At 40.6% G+C, this 18254-nt stretch overlaps 1 protein-coding gene and 1 pseudogene across 1 annotated transcript in view; one reads left to right on the forward strand and one right to left on the reverse strand.

Annotated features, from left to right (window-relative positions):
• Positions 1-18254, reverse strand: part of Fbxl7 (F-box and leucine rich repeat protein 7) — a 394685-nt gene that overhangs the window by 229924 nt on the left and 146507 nt on the right. The window contains exon 2 of the mRNA XM_021183496.2: positions 18157-18246. Within this exon, the coding sequence (XP_021039155.1) occupies positions 18157-18246 (90 nt within the window). The remainder of the gene's footprint in view (positions 1-18156; positions 18247-18254) is intronic.
• On the forward strand, positions 566-13644 carry LOC110310705 (annotated as a pseudogene).

Here is an 18254-nt window from a genome sequence, read left to right on the forward strand (position 1 = left end):
GATCTCCACTTCCCTAGGCACATCTACTGCTTTCTTTAGGTCTTCCTTGGCTTCTGTGCATTATATTACTTCTAGTTATAGACTTAATTTTTTCTCCATGGCAGCTTTTATCCCTGGTGGGCAGGACTGGCATGTTTCATGTTCCTTTTATCCTTGACATCTATTAGGACAGCTGATTGGATATAGATGTCAGTGATGGTTAGCTGAATGGATTAACCAGACTTGGGCCGGGGTGTCAGAATTTAAATTTATCCTTTGAAGATAAGCTGATTTATCTCTGATTCTTTCTGCCCGTTATATTGTGGTTGGTTCAGCATGCTGAGTCTTACTCACTCTCAAGATTCTCTTACAACACACCATCACTTTTTTATGGATGCCATTTGAAATTACAGACCTCTCCTAAGAAGAAGAGAACCCCGAAAGGGATGCCTTACTTGGAGGTCCTTAGAAGCTGTAGTGTTTTGAGCAAATCACTACTCTCTTGGCTCTTTGAAAAGAGCTACACTAATACCTTCCTACTTCTTCTGGAGTTAAGAAAGATAATATAAGAAACAGTGTAGGGATCATGCTGGGCATAAGGTAAGAATTACTGGATGCTGCCTCTGGCTGTTGGCTATGGTAGAGTAGAATTTACTGGCATGCTCCCTCCCAGACAAGAACTACAGACACTTGACCAAGCTTCTCTGCTTCTCATCAGGCTCTCCTGCTCCATGGCAACACTTCCTTAGTATCCTGCACACAGCAGTATGCTTTGCTATGTTTTCTTTTGCATTCTTCCCTGTCTCACCTCATCCATGATGTGCCTTCTGTGGTACTGCCCAAAAATGTAATGGCCATTTCACTCCCTTCTCTATGCTCTCACCCCTCCCCTTTATATGGGCTCATAAGGAAACCATTCACACTGACTCCAATGTCTGTCCACTGCAACCTGTCTTTATTACAGGATAGTAATTCCATTTTTATTCACTTATTTTGTAGCCTTCCACATCATTACCTTTTCCGACTTCTCAGAGGTGAAATGATCCACACCAAATGTCAGGTTCTTTCTCTCAACAGAAAGAGAGGTTCAGCTGGAGGAGCTGAGCCACCCATTCCATTTGTAGCTCCTCTCTCAAGCAAGACACAAGGCCATTATCATCCACAGATTAAACACTTCAACAAAGAACATTTCAATCTCCCTGTCTTATATAACTATTAAGCTATACTATATTTGATTTCAACCATGCAGGCTTCTAACTAACTATGTATTGCATTGTTTTGGTTTGGTTTTTTTTTTTTTCTATATTCCTGAAAGCTTTTCCACTAGACATGTCACCTTTGAAAAAAAGAAAAATACAATTTGAAAGACACCAGTACTGATAATTATAATGAGAGGCTAATGCATGATTAATGCAAGAAATAAACAACTCAGAACGCCCATCAATCACTAGTTACATAATCAGCGAAAATGATTTAACATGACTTTAAATTATAGCAGAGCGGATACAGTGATATGTTTCAAATTAAAGAACATGTTTGTATTACACTTACAAGTTTTTCAATGACACCCTGCTCTATGGCTTTCCAACATTAGTCAATCATTAATTGGTCCCTGTCAGTGTAAGAGATTCTGTACTGTTAACTCAATCCTGGTCATATGAACTCTTGTCTCAAAAAGGAAAAGAACAATTTTATAAAATTGTAGTCATCTTAACGGCATTAACAGACCACTGAAGACAATTATTACATCCATGTCCTCACTGCTACAAAGTAAATGAGAAAATACATTGAATCAGTTATGCAGGTCAATATAAAGTGCTCAGCACATAGAGTTATGGGTTTGCCTCGTCTACAAGAGAAACCAGGACGCCCCAGAGAAGAGAGATATATCTATTAAAAATGACAGACCATTCTAGAAGGAAAGCTTTCGTCTTCTCCAAGCAGACGAAATAAGCATTTCCTAAAAATCCTTTTAATCTCTGTATTTGCATTACTACAAACCATAGGCCATAGGCTATCACTGACTACACTGAGATCACTCTATGGAAAGCCACTAAATAACAAACCAGCAAACCATGGGTCAGAATCACAGGAGGACAACACACAGTTAATTCTCACGTGGTTCAAAGATATCTCTGGATGAGATGGAAGCTCCTCTCACTGTCCACTTACACCCAACTTAAAAAGGAGAAGGTCTTCCCACTTCAAAGTCCTCAGTGTCTCTTCACTGTTCTTATAAGAAAAAAATCCTTGAGCCTTTACAGTGCTCTGAAGGCCCTATGTCGACTTCCGTGACCTTCAAGTTTATCTTCTCTTTCCTGTTTCTGTATCCAAACATGAGAATTTCTCAGAAAAGCTTGCAGCTCAAGAACAACTCCCATGTTGGTCCCCTTTCATGGCAATCAGAAGCACACTCTCACCAAACCTACTAGAGACAGATCCAAATAGATAACCACTGATCATGAAGAGATGGAGTTGGTGAGCCCCTCCACTTCTCCACTTTGATTAAGTCTGTGAGTCTGACTATATATTCTTTTTTTTTTTAAGATATTTCCTTTATTTACATTTCAAATGCTATCCCGGAAGTTCCCTACACCCACTCCCACCCTGTTCCCCTACCTACCCACGCCCATTTCTTGGCCCTGGCATTCCCCTGTACTGGGGCATATAAAGTTTGCAAGACCAAGGGGCCTCTTTTCCCAATGATGGCTGACTAGGCCATCTTCTGCTACATATGCAGATAGAGATAGGAGCTCTGGGGGTTCTGGTTAGTTCATATTGTTGTTCCACCTATAGACCCCTCCAGCTCCTCGGGTACTTTCTCTAGCTCCTTCACTAGGGACCCTGTGTTCCATCCTATAGATGACTGTGAGCATCCACTTCTGTATTTGCCAGGCACTGGCATAGCCTCACAATAGACAGCTATATCAGGGTTCTTCCAGCAAAATTTTGCTGGTATATGCAATAGTGTTTGGGTTTGGTGGCTGATTAGCACCTGAAAAAGTGTTCAACATCCTTAATCTTCAGGGAAATGCAAATCAAAACAACCTTGAGATTCCACCTCACTCCAGTCAGAATGGCTAAGACCAAAAATTCAGGTGACAGCAGATGCTGGCAAGGATGTGGAGAAAGAGGAACACTTCTCCATTGCTGGTGGGATTGCAAGCTTGTACAACCACTCTGGAAATCAGTCTGGTGGTTCTCAGAAAATTGGAAATAGTACTACAGAAAGATCCAGCAATACCTCTCCTGGGCATATACCCAGAAGATGTTCCAACTGGTAATAAGGACACATGCTCNACTATGTTCATAGCAGCCNTATTTATAATAGCCAGAAGNTNGAAAGAACCCAGATGTCCCTCAACAGAGGAATGGATACAGAAAATGTGGTACATTTACACAATGGAGTACTACTCAGCTATTAAAAACAATGAATTTATGAAATTCTTGGGCAAATGGATGTATCTGGAGGATATCATCCTGAGTGAGATAACCCAATCACAAAAGAAGTCACTTGATATACATTCACTGATAAGTGGACATTAGCCCAGAAACTTAGAATATCCAAGATATAATTTGTAAAACACAAGAAAATCAAGAAGAACAAAGACAAAAGTGTGGATACTTCATTCCTCCTTAGAATAGAGAACAAAACACCCATGGAAGGAGTTACAGTGACAAAGTTTGGAGTTAAGACTAAAGGATGGACTATCCAAAGACTACCCCACCCGGGAATCCATCCCATAATCAGCTGACTATATATTAAGTCTCTGGCCACCCACTATAACATGATCAACCTAACAGAGGTCACACATAAAAAACAAAGCAAAGCAAAGCAAAACAAAACAAAACAAAACAAAACAAAACAAAACAAAACAAAACAAAACAAAACAAAACAAAACCCTGACTTTCCTTTTGGCAGTTCTCAATTTGCAATAGTTCTGCAGCTAGGATTTGGATTTGGTGACCACCTCCCATCTCTGGGCTGGGATTTGTCTGACTTGAACTATGAATTCATTAGAGCAACTGCTCTGTTGTGTACAGAAACAGAGCTTTGTTTGAGTCACCCACCACCTCTGGCTCTGACAGTCCTTCTTCCTATTCTTCCACAATGGCCTCTGAGCCTTGGGTAGAGTGCTGTGATACAGATGTCCCACTCTGGCTGAGCAATCCAATATCTGTTTTTCTCAGCACTTTGACCAGTTGTGGGTCACTGGATTACTAGCCATATCTACTGGCAAAGCAGGCTTCTTTACTGGTATTTAAGAGAGACACTTATGTGGGAACTTGTGCATTATTCTCATGGCAAGGAAATATGAAAGAATGTTCTGGTTACTCATTAACTTCCCAAGAATTCAACAAGCTTTGAGTCCAATATCAGCACACCCAGAACTGGTAGCTTCAGAATTTGTACATGCTGCTGCAAACAGATATATCAGAGGGTACCCAGAAAAACAAAACAAAACAAACAAGACAAACGAACAAAAACAACCACAGCTTGTCTTCATCAAGCACGCTACTTCCAGTTGGAATTGAGGCTACGCTCAAACAATGACCTTGACTGGCATATGCAGCAGTCCAGGCCTTCTATCTATAGGTCTGTCCCATTTTCAAGATGCTTTTTCGCCTGAAACATGATTAATAGCATCTGTCACGTTCACTAAATGTCTGCGTGTGCAACTGATACGAGAAAGATATATGCCAGACTAGCAGAGTGGATATGGGCTGCCACCTCCATCATATGCCCAGGACCAACCCTATGAATCTGGGTTTGAAATTGGCTCATGGACTAGATATTTTGTGCTTCAAATGTAGCCCACATTTTTCTGTTTCTAGGAAATCCTTTGTTACTACTTCATTACTTTGGGCAGCTTCATGAAAGTCAGAAAAGGGATGATTGCTGGAAGACTGATGGAAGGTTCTGCTCAGTACAAGGAAAGAGCAGAAGCAACAAAGAACTGCTTCCAACTCATGATGGATCAGCCAGAAAGTTCACTTGGTAGGAGCTCAGAGTTAGGAATTTTAACTATTTGACATTAAAGACCTTGACAATGAAGAAGCTGACCTTCCAGAGATGATGAGTAATATAGTCCTCAGCAGCTCAGCTGGACCAGCAGCTCCAAGGATGCTGCTGCTGGAAGGGAAGCATAGCTCACTTACAGGGTGGAGAAGGAACAGGACTATGATGTAATTCAGGTCTCAGAGCATGCAACAGCCTTTCCATACAAAGTCTAACACACAAAAAATGTGGAGTTGCCAGGAGACCCCCACCCCTGAGGCTCTGATCCCTTTTGAAGCAGATTCTTCTCTTAATTATTTTGATAAGAACTTTTAGGGTCTAAACCCTGAGTCAAGATTCTGAAGATTTGGCTCCAGCATGCTTCAAATGCTTAGATTATGAAGGTGACTTAGGCCTTGAATGTAGATTCCTAGTTCAAGACAATCACAGTCCTACATGGCCCAGGGAGACAGGAACAGTCACACACTAACACTGCAAAGGCTTCTTCACTCAAGAGCAAGGGAATAAAGAATGTCCATCCCAGATGATAAAAAACAATTCAGTTGATGAGAATTCTGGTGTAGGAGATTGAGTCGTGGCACCAGTGGCTGTGGAATTGAACCTCGTTTCAAATATACTGGAATGCTAAAGCTCCAACATTGGACGGGCAGGACCTGTGTCCTGCCTCTACAGCATGGACCTGTTGTGAAAAGAAAGGCGAATCACACTTAAGTGGGAGGAAAGCAGGTACCCACGGCATTTTTGTTTCACAGTTTTTGTTCTTTTTGTTTTTTATTAAACAAAAGGATCCAAACTATTTTGTTTTTCAAATACATCTACTAAAGAGAAGTTAGAGCTTTGTAAATCTCAAGATTGAATGAATCCCTTTATGCAATCTCTGTCCTGTCCAATTTTAATGCAAAATAAATAAATAAATAAATACTAGAACAAAAACAAATAAAATCTAACATATAGACTTCAGATTTTATCCCATTTTCTAGAAAATAGAACATAGTTTAGCAAAGATAATCTGAGTTCATATTGAGTTGTAGGATAATTCTTAATTTCAAAAAAAACACAAGCAATGACACACACACACACACACAGTTTTTCTTTTGGGAAAAGTTTATTCATAATCAATAGTGAATTTAAATACTCCAAGTCTGTTTGCTTAGTAGTCAAGTTACCCACATTTTGTATCTTCCTAATTTCATGAGTAAGATGGCTTTATCTGGTACTTTGAAATATAACTCAATAAAAAATTCAATATTCTTAGATTAAAATACATTTTTTAAAGATTTAGTAAATTTAATGTGGTGAGGGTGAAAAACATACCTCCTCTGGCTTTAAAAGTAGGAGGGGAAGAGTGCTGAACCAACTTAGAATCTAAGAGTCTAAGTCTCTTCTTGTGACCTGATAGTAACCAGCTATTGGGGAAATAGTGTGCCCAGTACCCTAACTGCACTTTGTGAAATTAATAAACTCAGAAATTGGAAGTATCTTCTCTTCTGTCTTCCTCTCAGCATGTCTGTTCTGCTTAAAGAGCAGGCTTCTTTTCTTCACATGAAGTCAACTAAAAAATCATTTGCAGTTGTCTCCAAGATAGACCTCAACCTTAGCTAAGCAGGAGCATCAATCCTTTTTCAGAGAATCAATTCTGCTAAGTAAAATGTTATCTTCATTTCTTCATAGCTTTCAGAGCTATAGTTTTTATGATAATATTTTATAATGTCACTTAGCAAGGCCATTTCTACTGAAGTCAAAAATAAGAACACATCAAATAAAGTTTTCATATTCTGTGGTAGTTTCTGGGCTGGGTCTACAAATCTGAATAAGCCTTACTTCTTTCACAGAAAAAAAAATCAACAAACCACAGAAAGATTGTAAAGAAGCCGATTATAATCTTCCATGAAACCTAGCAGTGGATGTCTGCTTTATGCCGTACCCTTTTTCTGTCACAACCATGCATGGCCATATCTGGACATCCCTGGACACTGAACTGAGAGATCACACCCACATAAAAATCACATATTTAATGGATCAACAGTACAGCTTTGTGTCCAATGAAACCACTTGTTATAAGAATATAAGTGCCACAAAGATTTTGTAATATCACACATTATAAACTGATAAAATAAGTATGTACTGGATACATTGTAAAACATATATTTTCATCTATAATGCTGTTAGAAATATGCTCACAGCAGTAAGTACCCCATACTTGGTTCTTGGCTTATGGTGCAAATATATTTCTCTACTATAAGGAACCAAATACGTCTGGACATGACTGCATCTTAGATAGGAGGAAGAGGGAGAAGAGTGGTGACTGGAGGAGGAGGAAAGAAGAAGGGAAGGAGAGAGATGGAAAGGAAGGAGGAGGGAAGAGAAAGGTTGAGGAGGGAGAGTAGTAGGGAGGAGGAGGAGCCCGAGGAGGAGGAAGGAAGAGTTCAAGGAGAGGTGAGTGAGAGCCTAGAATATAAAGACAGTGTTAAAGCAGGAAAAAACAATGACAGAAGAGAAGAGCTAAAGGTTTCCCATTGCAGTTCTAAAAAGGAATTATAATGAGAACAGTAGCTAATAATCCGAATGACATTAGTTCAAAATTATATTCAAAGAAAAAAGTCAATATAAGCTGCACAGACTTTATGTAAAATTCACAAAGTATCACACGTGATTGGAGATGCTGCCCCACACAGGCACAGGAGAGGATCATCCTACCAGAAGGATTAGCTGTCTGTAAAAGGAGCTTGAACTGAAGTGCTGGCTGATGGATTATCTAGGACCAAGAAGAGCAAGCAGCCTCGAAATGTGCCCCTCCCCGATTGCTACAGGAAATCCACTCCACCAGAGGTTCTGTGAATTTAACAGGCTTGACTAAAGATTTTCAGAGATATAGGAAATCATCTCTAGCAACCACTATAGTGATAACGTTGAGGAAAAAAATCCTTGGCTCCATCAATGTATCTTCTTCTAGATTAATTACTTCTCTCCCTGACTCAATAACTCTGTCATTTATAGTACAAAAATCCCTCTGTGTAGAGAAATGTAGATTGCTTCAGCCCAGTCGTAAGAAGTCACATACTTAACACAGTAACTGAGACAACAAATGTCCCTCAATGCACCAGAAAATCCATCTGGGGAGGCCACATAAGGTACACACAGCAGAACAATCTTGGTTGTGTTTCTAATCATTGATCTTCCAATTGCCTACTTGCCACAGCCTGCAGTCCTTACAACTGATTCTTCAGTAACTTCCTAATTACAAATAACCCCTTAACTATACATAAGTGATTCTCTCTATGCATTGCACATTTTAAGTCTATAAGTGTCTTGGATATAAAAGAACACCTTTTACAACTGAAGTGCTTATTAATTGCTTACTTGATTGTCTGACAGCATGGGATGTTACAAACTTCCCAAGGAAGTGAGTAGATCCTGGGGAAGCTATCTCCAGGCACGGGAAGTAAACAGGCATGTTAATCTGATTCTTAAGGTCACAGTGTGCACAGCTGTAAAGGTCATGCATTTTCCAAAGCCAATTCTTTGTACTGAGATAATGACCCCCCCCACCAACCCTCTCTGTGTCTCTTCTTTTCTGTTGACGTTGACTCTTTAGTGTTGAATCATACAGAAAGATGGAAAGGTGAGAGGAGACTAAAGCAGTGCTGTCAGTCTGTCAGTCACTCAACTCACTAGTTGCATGAATTCCACTGAGAACCTTGTGCAAAGGGCAGGTAGCTACTGTGCGCCCACTGGATCTTGTCAGGAGAAGAAGGTTCTATCCTGAAGTTTTCTTCTTCCAACTTGATGGGCCCAGTTGGATTTCTCTAAGTTATAAACACCCTGATACAGCTTGCAACATCTTCCATTCAATATTGCACCTTCTTCCAACCAGCAAAATCTAAGTCCCAGTCTCCTAGGAAGTCTCCCCTCTCCTTTCCTGTATACCTCGTACTGAGATCACCTGATGAGACACACTCCTGCTCTACTGCAATTACTACTTAACTGCTCCATCAGTGTCTCCCAGTTTGTGGTCTTCCCATAAGATTAGATTCCTTCGAGAGAGAAATAAATTGGCATATCAAGACAGATAGTTCCTTAAGACTTAAGGAAAAGGAGGGAATTCTGAGATGCTACAGGGTACATGCTTTGTCTAAATGACTAAGTCAAATCCAAAATGATTTTTAAAGATTCTTCAGGGAGAATGAGATACATTTTAGGGAAGATTGCCCACTGTGTTACAACCATGTGGTAAACTATGGCTACCATCTACTTCTGCCAGCACAAGTGCCAATCAAAGGTATTTAAATTTACATCACACTCTTTAATAAATCCCCATTTAATTAAGCAGAAACTACTAAGACGTCTTAAGAATGAGCAAAGCCTTCATTACAAACATGTTTAATTGTATTTAAATGAATCCAAATGTTTATGTCTGAAACACACTGCTTATTAAGTGTTCTCTTTTACAGTAAAGGGTAAACTAAGAAGAAATAAACATAAGATTATTTTAGAAGTGGTATTAGCATATCAAAGATTAAAAATATCCCCTCTCCGAAGACTACATAGATATATGATTTGGAGGGATGATAGATGTCTCTATTAAATATTACTTTAAAATGGAAAGAAGGGGAGGAGTGAGGGAGAGCTAATTATCTTGGAGAGTGGTGTACAGTAGCCATTACAGATCATCCATTTTTGAAGATAATTCCTTGATGAAATTACACCTAGTCTGATTTTATTTCTAAGCTTACATACCAGTTTTGTAGATCACAAATTGATGAGTTTCTCACAGCTTAGACTAATCCTTAAATGCAAATTGGACATCTTGTCTTTATTAAATTGAACACACTGACTCTATTACAAGCTCAAATTCCCAGAGGTAAATTGTGAAGTGTTTCAGATCTACCTAAAGTTATAATTAGACAGCAGCTAAAGCTATCAGAGAAGCTCTGTCATGTGGCAGCGAACTGCTAATTAAATTAGCAAAACACATTAAGTCTCATTAGCTAAAGCTTTGCAAAGAGATTTCCTATGCAGTCGTGACACTTTCAGTGATAGTTAAGTTTAAATTTTAATTTTAAAGGCAAAACAAATCTATGTAAGAATCAGCCATCACCTCCTTTTACATCTAATGGAATTTCCAAAGACTGAATCCAGATTTCAGACGCTCCAAAGCCCCCGCCCTACCGCCCCCAACCTTCATACTTGAACCAATGTCACATTTGAACTATTGATCCTTTAAGGACATTAACTAGCATTCTCTTCCTCTGGATCTCCGTGTTTTCTTCATCTTTCTATGTTGTGTAATTGGTGTTACAGACTTCTGCTCTAGTTTCTCTTGTTTTATAGGCTGAGTTATATTCAATTCTGAACAGTCCCTGAGTTTGTACTCTTGAAAATTGAGAAAATTTCCAGGTAGAAAATGAGTAACTCTGGCAGATGGCTTGGAGAATAGGCGCATTTGGTGTGTAAGCATCAGGACCTGTGTCTGAAGCTCTGTGTGAAACATTGGGCATAGTGGTGTTTGCCTGTAACCCTAGCAATGGGGAAAGTAGACTTGTGGATTCTCGGAGCTCACTAGCCACGAGCCTAGCCCAGTCAGCAATCTTCTGCTTCAGAGAGATATCACATCACCCTGTCTTAGGGTAATAAGGCAGTGAGGAATAGAGAAGACACTGTCTACCTCTCACCACCACCTGTGAACACACAGTGGGGTACATATATCAAACTATCAACATAGTTTACAAGTGCATATCATAGATAACTACAATATCAATTCCCAATATTAAGACTGTCTGGTACAATCTGCTAAGGGTGTAATAGTGTTAGAAGCTCTGGTACAATCTGTTTAGGATGTAGTAATTGTCACCTGCAAACTTACTCTCAAGTGGTTAGTATAAAAACGACTTGGAATATCAAATCTTATCTTCCAGACATATGGCTCATGAAAGGGTTGCTGTGTATAATATTTGGCTCTGAAACAAATTATGAATTCATATTAGATAAGATAACTTCTCACATATAATTTCAAATTACGTTTTGACAAAACTGTATAAATTATTGTCATAAATTTTCACAGACTACTGTGGAAGTAGTAAGGGGGCCTGCGAGAGAAGTTAAGTGGAGACTGTAAGAAAAAGTGATCTGTAGAGAAGGTACTCCAAGGACAATATGCAAATTATGAAAGGGTCACAGTGGTATCAGCTGCTATATACAATCATCACAAGTTAAAAACTGAGTACAAAGAAAATTCCGACAATTACAAAGCAAACGCATATACCGAATCTTTGACTTTGGGGCTCACAGCCTATCTTTATCACTCACTGGTTTCTATGATTTCAAGCTGCACTTCCTTTTGAGGTCCCCTGCTCACCTTTTCAAATAGCATTATTGATGTTTGACAAGACAAGAATGATGACAGAGCCAGTTTAAATGCAGTCAGCCATGCTCATGAAAGCACTGGTGTACACCTGAGAGGGACCCTCAACAAAGCTACTGTTTGTTACACGAAGCTGGGACAGTGGGCCAGCTGGTAAAGTATTCCCACCCAAGTCTAAGAAACTGAGCTCAGATGCCCAGTATCATGGAAAAGGTGGGTGCAGAGTTACATCCGTAACCTCATAGATGTAGAAGGAGTGACCAAGACACAACACCTAAAGCTTATTAGCCAGCCAGACAGCCTTCCTGAATCAGTGAGCTCCAGGCTCAGGAAGAGAGCCTGGGCCAAAATAAATGGTGCAAAGCAACTAAGGAAGACATGCAGCATTGACTTCTGACCTCCACACACATACATTTACATACATGTACACCTACATACAGGTACACACCTCTACCACACACACACACACAAACACAAAATTCACTGGATAGTAAAACAGAGCCTCGAGGGCGAGAGACACCCCTTGAGTTAAAAGCATGATCTTTCCCTTCCTCGGTGAATCACATTAACTTGGTTTAAGAATACATCCTACAAGAAGCAGACAGAACCCAACATCCACCAGAGCAAATAAACAGAGACATATGCCTCAGCATACTCAAGTCAACTCTACTCCATCCTGGCTTACTCTTGGCATTGAAAATGTAAGAAAGCACCGACTATATAAATAAGTGGGTGGATTTAGGTCCAGGAGAATATCGCTATGAATTCTTTGTGCTCATGCCACATGCCTCAAATGAAAGATTTTTTTAAAAAATAACTTTCTTTCAAGGAGTCACCTAAAGAGGCAATTCTACAGAGCAGTATCAAGGAACTCAAAGATGAACAGAAAAGTCACTAGGTGGGTTAAGGTCCTCCACTGTGAGTAACTCGATTGGTTAAGGTCCTCCACCATGGAATCATTAGTTATGCTAAAGTCCTCTGGCCTTCTAGATAAGACTGTCATAGAAATCAGGGCCCACCTGGGTCCAACAACCTGTCTTCAACACTTCCACACAGCTTCCCTTGGTCTTGTAGCAAGCGCATAATAGACACAGAAACAGAGGGGGAGGGAAAGAAAATCAAACATTTCTACCTGTAGAAAAAAATAGCTTCTTTGACTGTTTTTTGCTAGTACAGAGGAATTTTTTTTCTTTTTATGTTTTTAGTTCTGTTGTCTTTTTCCCCTAGTTTGTTCATTCTAACAGTGCAGCATCCAACTCCTGCTTGGCAAATTATTAGAGGTGCATAATCTTTAAAAAAAAAAAAAAACAACATTTCATTCCCATTGTCCCAGTTATTTCTTCTTTTGTTTTGTTTTGTTTTTGTTTTTCGAGACAGGGTTTCTCTGTGTAGTCTTGACTGTCCTGGAACTCACTCTGTAGACCAGGCTAGCCTCGAACTCAGAAATCTGCCTGCTTCTGCCTCCCAAGTGCCGGGATTAAAGGCGTGTGCCAATATGCCAGACATTTCTTTGTAAATACCCTTTTCCAGTCTTGCAAGACAGCAGGTGAAAAAGCTGAGAAGCCTGAAACAAAGGAGAAGCAACCTACAGCCAAGAAGTGGTGCCTCATCTGGTGCCACAGCTGGCACCTCAGCTGGTGCATCAGCTGGTGTGGCCAGAAAGGGAGGCCTAAGATTAAAAACCCAAGTGCAAGGGCAAAACCCTGTCCTGGCGAGAGGAACTGGCAGGTACTCCTGATCTGCTAAGCACTCCAGAAAGGCCTTGTGTAAAAGAAAATACTCAGCTACAAAGTGAAAAGAAGAAAAAGAAGCCGACAGCTGCTACTGTTATAAAACCATCCCTCAGCAACAAGAATGGTGGTGACCAGTGTAGTTCCACTTTGCAAAAGGCCTAGGTAATATCCTGCTGGAGACAAGCCACGGAAGCCATTGAGTCATGGGGAGATGTGCATCAGCCTGCACATGAATAAGCTATATGCCAGCACCATCCCCAGTACCATCTGACCACCCTCACCAGGCGCCACCCCAGTGAGAGAGTGGTTTTCCTGGAGCATCTGGGCAATGGCTGCTACTTGTCCCTGAACCTCTTGACCTCAACTGAGCTCCTCTGCGTAGACCACACCAAAAGTTTGTTATTGCCACCTCTTTGAAAGTTGCTACTGACAAGGTTAAAATTCCCAAAGACCTGACTGAAGCTTACTTCAAGAAGAAGCACTTGTGCATGTCCAGGCACCATGAGACAGAAGTCCCCAATAGAGAGATACTACTAACAGAGCACAGCTAATCAGGATATCATGCACACACTGATATTGCTAAATATCAAAGCTGTTCCTCGGCTCCACAGCTCTCTCTGAGCTCAGCTCTCTCTGGTAGTCTAAATTGCTAACAACGAAATCAAAGAGCTTCCTGTGTTATGGAAAAAGGGAGAAAGGAAGAAAGGAAGGAAGGGAGGGAGGGAGGGAGGGAGGGAGAGAGGGAGGGAGGGAGGAAAGAAGGATAAACAAAAAAATGAACAAACACACAAACTAGCCATTCCTTATAATTTCAAACTCCTACGACTGTGCAGGTATCTAGCCTGATAAGCAACATTTACAAAACAACCATCTCACTGGAGCAATCCCTGAGAGGAACAGCTGACCTGGCCATGTTTAAAGAATGGCTAGCTGAACTGATAACTTCATTTTCCTCCAGAGGAAGATGAAGGCTGCTCTGTTGAGATGTCACCTTTAAAGCCACATCCTCATGCTATGTGCTCTATGAAAGTCAAATTTCAGATTGCTTTCTGGGAGACATCACAACCCAGCCCAGTTCATTGACCCCACTCAAGGCTGGTTGGTGTGTGCCCCCATTCAATCTCCATAAGATGTGATTTACGCTGTTTGTGGTCAGAGGACATAATTTTTAGGATGGGATACTTGAATGGATGATGGGTAGGAACGACTTCAAAGACTAGAGGAAGACAAGCGACATGACTGGAAGAAATTATGTTGGGACTTGCAAGATTGGCATGCAGATTATGCTGGGAAACTAGAAAATACCTAGCTTTCTATACTTGGACCTAACCCCCCTATAATGTCAGGAAACCAGGAGCTCAAAGTATTGCAAGGAATATAATGGGCTATAAAGAGAGCCTGTATCAGTTGTCAGGGAGAACTCCATGTCTCTAGCATATACCTTAGATACACACAATGTTTGCAAGAGAACATTCCTTGTGGGACTATAATACCATTCTCAGCTAAGTGTTATAATGTACACTGTAATACTAGCACTTGGGAAGCCAAGGCAGAGAGACTGCAAATTCAAGGGTAGCCTAATCTACATAGAAAACCTCTATATGAGATATTAAGAAGTATCTTTTTTTCTCATGGGTTTAATAAATGTTATGAATATATTTCATGAAAACATGAAACACATCTCCAAATGAGCCTCCATGAAGCAGGCACTGAACATTGCCTAGGAACACAAGACCACACACAGGCCAGTCCATAGTCCCAGAGCTGGTCTTGCTATGTCCTGCTTCCCTTCCAAACCTCAGAGGCACCAGTTTCAAGGTGCTGTTAGTGTGGTTTACACGCGAGTTTGCATAAGTGTCAGCTTACTCTACAGCCTTCACCACTGTCCAGTTAAAAAACAAGGACAGCCTTGATGTGTCTACTGACAGTTAAACCACCATTTGCATCCTCCATCCAAGTTAAAGCTGATATGAATGTCCTTCTCTTCATTGTACAAGATGTCCTCAATTTACAGCACTACGCATTGTATAGTGGAATCCATGTTCTCTAATGGGGAGGCATAGCCTGTACCCCTAGCTACATGACACTGGTCAGACTCCAGTCCACACTAATATAGTCACACAACACCACAAACAATAACAAAACATGGGGACCAATACAGTACCTTCCTTTTTCTCCCCATCCCACCTAGAGATAACCCACAACTGCTGAATGGTGTTTGCAACCCCATTGCTATGGTTCTCAAGAGCTCAGGGAACTAAGTAATATACATTATTTGTTTATTTTCTAGATTATTATTGCCTAGTTGCTTATCAGTCTAGACCTTTAAACTGAAAGTCAGCCTATGCTCTTAGAAGGCCACGCTGATGAAGTCAGGGGTGAAAGACATCAGGAGAGAGCCAACAAACTGAAGATAATCACTATAAAGAGCCAAGTCTACTTTTACCAGTTTTCTTATCACCAAATGTTAAAACACTGTGGATGGAGAGATAGCTCAATGAAAAGTACACTCTGCTCTTCTGGGTTTAGTTCCCAACACCCAAATCTGGTAGCTCACGACTGCTCTATCACCAGCTCCAGGGAATCCAATGTCCTTTGGCCTCCAAGGCAACTGCACATGCTTGTGATTTTGTACACACACACACACACACACACACACAACAGAGCTTTTTTTAAATATAAGGTTAAACATAATCCTTGTCAATGCTAGGTAAATAGTTAGAAGATCAGTTTTAAAGGAGTCCCTCCATACTCTCGGCAGGAAGCTGACACTGGCCTTCTGTGAATCTATGAAAGCATTGCCAATAAGAATCACCTGGTATTTTCCAGAAGGAAGGAACCCACATAACATCAGGTAAATCCACTTGTGGAGGTCAGCGAATGTGCCACTATAATCATTCATCCTGAGAGGCAGCCGGAGGCCCTGTCATCTGCGTGGGGAGAAAATGAGCCCTGGCTACTCACCAGCCTCTCACGGAAGCAGCTGTGCACCAGGCTAGGCGGCCATCAAACACACTTCCCTGAAGTAAATGCCCAGGATGCACTTAGAGTTTAATATTTTAAAATTTCATCAATCAAACTCATGTAGAGAAAACTGGATGTTCATTCTTCACCCCTCCCCACTCAGATAGCACAGGGTAGCACATTCTTTTATTATTTTATTTTATTTTATTTTTTTACTATTTTCAGTTCTCCAACTAAACAACATCTTCCACATGGATGGGGCTTTTCCATATGAGATCTGGAAAGGGACTCCACACTAATGTAGCCCATTAGTAAAAATCCGGTTTCATAAGAATATCAAATTTTCATAGTCTTTTACCCTGGTATTATTTTCATAATGCCAGAAAATGCAATCATGACAAACTGTATAAAACATTATTATGGGAACCAGTACCTCTCCCTGGTGTGTGGGGAGAGAAAAGAAAAGGAAACATGAGGCCCCTAGGCTTTCTTTATTTTATTTTTAAACATGGAGAACAACATTTTTAAGTGCAAAGGATCCTAGAATATCTTTTGCCAATTCTTTCAAGAAAACACCAGCAGGTTCTATGCTTCAAGGGAGAAAAGAGAATAATGAGAAAACATCAACACTGGCAGACACAAGTTATTTAAAAATTTAACCATTTTCATAATAGACACACAGATGTGGCAGGAGTAAAGCTCACGTACCAGTGTGAAGCATTGAGAATCTCATAAAAGGGTCTCTTAGCTGAAGAGAACCACTCTGAATAAACGGGAGCCATTTTCAGTCTGTTTCCTTGTAACAGAGATCCCAAAAGCAAGTGGCGACAAGCAAACAGTGAGGATTGCTCACTGCCTTCACTGAATTTCAAGAATGATCAAATGCCCCTTAGCTAGCGGAAAATTAAAATTGGATTGCTACCTGGCCCTTTGCTGTGCTACGTAGAACACACCAATCCATCTGCCTTAGAAGCTGCTGATACACAAGAAATAATGCAAGGTTCTAAACACAAATGAATATAATCCAGCCTCCAAGCCACCTATACACTGGTCTGAGAATAATGAGCCCCGAGAAGGGCATTCTGTGCTCCCTGACCCCAGACAGAGAATATGAGAAGAGCAGAGAAACCAGTGGAGGAAAAGCATCATCATCAAATACATGAATCCCAATACAGAATAACAGAACGTAAGAAAGCAATGAGCCAATGTCAGCCTGTGAGTGTGACTCCTGATCTTAAGAGCAGCCTCCAAAACAAAACTGCACACAAGTTGCCTTAGCACCCTGTACACCTGAGAAAACCTGGATGCATAAAATACGCAAACAAGCTGACCTTCTAGCATCAATGGCACAAAACCAACCTTTGTTGCATAATTAATTCAGAGGGAACTCTTATTCAGAAAGGAAATTATCTATTGTGTTTTACAGTAAGGGTAAAAAAAAAATGGGTCAACTTTCTACTAAATACCATAGGAAAAAATTCCTCAATCAAGTATTAGCTCAGAGTTTCCTGGGAAGCCATTGAATTTCAACATGTACTTCCACAGATACAACCGCAAAATCCCCCATCAATCATGTATGCAAAAATGGTCATGTTTAATAGTGATGTATTACCACATATTATTTAAATAATGAAATGAAGCTTTTTTTTGCATATCCCAAGCTTCCATGATTAATCAAGTCCTACGTATGTCAGGATTATGACCCTCCTATCGGCACAGCCTGAATTTAAGGAACAACTATCTTGCACATTCTTGCAGGAACTTACAACTTGGATCAAAAGCTCTTCTATCATACCATTTTACCATACTGGAATATGGGTATATGATGTCATAGTGACTTTGCTTGAGCCACCCTATCATGTGTTGGCAAAAGAATGCCATGTGCCTTCATGTTAAGACACTTAAATCCCACCAAGCCAACTTCAATGGCAATACCAACAGTGAAGAAAGCAAACCTTGGGACATCGTTGCCTTCTCCTTTTTAACAATCTGATAGACTCCCATGCAGTAAACTAGGCGTAAATCTCCCACATTCTCTGCCTTTCAAACAGCCAGCTCCGGGGAAGGGAGGAAGAGAGAGGAAGAGCAGGGCTGCCTACCTTCGCTGGTGGCCACATTCCTCTGGGCTTTGGTTGGTGTATGGTCTGTGCTTGAACTCACGTCGGATGAGACGCTTGAGCTGCCTTTGCCTAGGGAA

The sequence above is a fragment of the Mus caroli genome, chromosome 15 (assembly GCF_900094665.2).
Source record: "Mus caroli chromosome 15, CAROLI_EIJ_v1.1, whole genome shotgun sequence".
Classification (NCBI taxonomy): domain Eukaryota; kingdom Metazoa; phylum Chordata; class Mammalia; order Rodentia; family Muridae; genus Mus; species Mus caroli.